The sequence below is a fragment of the Cynoglossus semilaevis genome, chromosome 7 (genome assembly GCF_000523025.1).
Source record: "Cynoglossus semilaevis isolate Cse_v1.0 chromosome 7, Cse_v1.0, whole genome shotgun sequence".
NCBI classification, from domain to species: Eukaryota; Metazoa; Chordata; class Actinopteri; order Pleuronectiformes; family Cynoglossidae; genus Cynoglossus; species Cynoglossus semilaevis.
Genome location: NC_024313.1, coordinates 13,628,242 through 13,630,735, shown reverse-complemented (window position 1 = coordinate 13,630,735; position 2,494 = coordinate 13,628,242). Strand labels below are relative to the sequence as shown.

The 2,494-nt window shown below is 50.2% G+C and overlaps 1 protein-coding gene across 1 annotated transcript in view; it reads right to left on the bottom strand.

Annotated features, from left to right (window-relative positions):
- Positions 1-2,494, bottom strand: part of LOC103381390 (transcription factor E2F1-like) — an 11,343-nt gene that overhangs the window by 6,251 nt on the left and 2,598 nt on the right. Inside the window, exons 6-9 of the mRNA XM_017033466.2 lie at positions 2,397-2,488; positions 2,137-2,251; positions 1,871-2,033; positions 1,389-1,682 (exon numbers count right to left, since the gene is read on the bottom strand). Coding sequence (XP_016888955.1) covers positions 1,630-1,682; positions 1,871-2,033; positions 2,137-2,251; positions 2,397-2,488 — 423 coding nt within the window. The 3' untranslated portion in view covers positions 1,389-1,629. The remainder of the gene's footprint in view (positions 1-1,388; positions 1,683-1,870; positions 2,034-2,136; positions 2,252-2,396; positions 2,489-2,494) is intronic.

Genomic DNA, 2,494 nt, shown 5'->3' with positions numbered 1-2,494 from the left:
CCGCGGCGGCCGCCGCCGCTGCAGTGCCGTGCGTCTGCTGCCGTCCTCCACCAAATCAGCAGCTCTGCCTCTCCAGCGGTCCGGAGTTTTGGACCGACGGCGACGGCGGTGAGAGCAGGGGATAAACATCAGCACCTCATCCCGCGGCTCTTTGTGAAGCAAAGCGTCAACGTCATGTGACTGAGAGAACGCCACCGCTGCAGCGGCGTGATAAGAGTCTGCTGCTGGACCAATGGGGAGGAGGTCGTTAACATAAACCTGCAGAGCTTATCAGACCACACACACACACGCGCACACACACACACACACACACACACAGTCGCTGTAACATCATCATCATCTTCATCTTCAGTCTGCTGTTGTTAACATTCGTTCCAGTAGGGGGCGGGGCCTGTCATAATTAGACTTCACTAAAGAAAAACAAAAAGCACTATTTGAAACCAGTGAGCTGGGAACAACAACAACAACAACAACAACAACAACAACAACCATCATGCCATTAGTTTATTCCTCCTCCTCCTCCTCCTCCTTCCATATTTTCACTCAGATTCTTTACCCACTGAAGCAGGAACAGTTTGACCTTTGACCTTTGCGATCATTGACTCTGGAGCTCATTCAAAACCCAGCTGGAGCAAACACACACACACACACACACATACAATCAGCTAAGTGTGTGTGTGTGTGTTGGAAAATTTCTAGTACATCTTGTCTAGCGGCCCGAGTTCACAAGTCAGGCTCAGAGGTCAAAGGTCAAACCCACGGTCAAGATTGTCCTGGAAGGTGTGTGTGTATGTGTGTGTGTGTTGCACCAAACCTCAGAGAGAGTTGATCCACTGCTGCTGCATCACTGAGCTCTAATGACTTCACTGTTAGAAACCATGTTCAGATTTACTGCAGTGACACAGAGCACCTACAGGAGGCAGCAGAGGGACTTGCAGCTGCTGTGTCTCTCTGAACTAATCACTGATTTTCTCTCTGAGGTTTGGTCTGAAGTAAAGTCACTGATTTTCTCTTCATGATTTCAAAACATTTCTCATCTTCTTTGATCGTGTTTTGACACGTGGCACTGCTGCCCCCTGCCTGCAGGTGTGGCTGTGACGTCACAGAGTGGGAGAGGGTTAGATTGATGATTTAGTGAAAAGATCATTTATTGAAGAGAAGAGCAGTGAGTGTGTTCACAGGAGCATGGTAGAAGCTGGTGTGTTTATAAAACAGTTCCAGGAACCATTCACCCAGCAGCAGCAGCAGCAGCAGCAGCAGCAGCGGCAGCAGCAGCAGCAGCAGCAGCAGCAGCAGCAGCAGTGTGTCTGACGTGGAAAAGTCACATTGTGATTAAAAGAAAAGGAAAAAAAAAACTTTAGGAAGTGTTCCAGTTCTCATGTTCTCACCTTCTCTTCCTGATAGCAGAAAAAGAAACATGGCTGCCCACCGCAATGTCAGCTACGTCAGCTACGTTAGCTACGTCAGTTTGTTGACTGTCCGTCTTCAACACCAAACCTCACAGAGAGAATGAGTGATTTCAGCTGACAGCGACACTCCAGGAGTCCACAGGTCCACTGATGTCACTTCCTGCTCATGATGTCGTCCCACTTCTGTTCAGCCGCAAACCTAGCACCTCCCGGTGGTCAGTCAGTGGCTGTGCGATGCTCTGCTGACATCAAGGCTATGCAACAACATGAAATCTAAATGTGGAAAAACAGTCAGAAATAAACAGTTCCTGGTTCCTGTTCTACGTAACTTAGTTTATCAGATGTTGCGGAAGGACAATAAACTTCTTCTCCTCGGATTAGCTGAGCACCAGGGTTAACAGGCTAAAGAGCTAGCTCTCAGGCTAAGAGGCTAGCTCAGCTTTCTCATTTCGTAGACGTACCTTTGTCCAGAGGTGTGGTCCTGATCCGACTCTGCTCCAGCGTTGAGAAGAATCTACTTCCTGTCTGTGTGGGCTCAGAGGTTGTGGCGTCTTCGGACTCTACCTCACAGGTCAGAACCAGGATGGGAGCCTTCTCGGCCTTCAGGTGGATCTGGACCCTGTCCTGGCGTCAGAGGTACAGGATGTGGGTGGGGTCTGAAGGGTTCTGTGATGATGATGATGATGATGATGTCGTGGCGTGGAGCTGAGTCGGACTCTGGTCTTACCTCCGTCGGCGCAGGGATCTCCAGTTTGGTTTCTTCTGGAGCCTTCACCACCATCACCGTCTGCTCCTGGAGAACCCTGAGGCGTCGGAGGTCGTCCAGGGTCACGTAGGCCAACGTCACCACGGGTTAAAGAAATAAACACTCCTGAGTAGAATCGCTAAGTACCAGGAACTACAGCTGTGCTGTGCAGTCCTGTGAGTTCCTGGTACTGTCACCTGGTACTTTCTCTGCCATCTGGTTCATGACCAGTGGAAGGATATTTGGCGTTGGTGACATCATCGGTCATGTCAAAGAGCTGCTGAGCACAGCTCCTGATCAGAGCGTCCAGACCGTCCTCCACCTGCTTCAGACGCTGCAG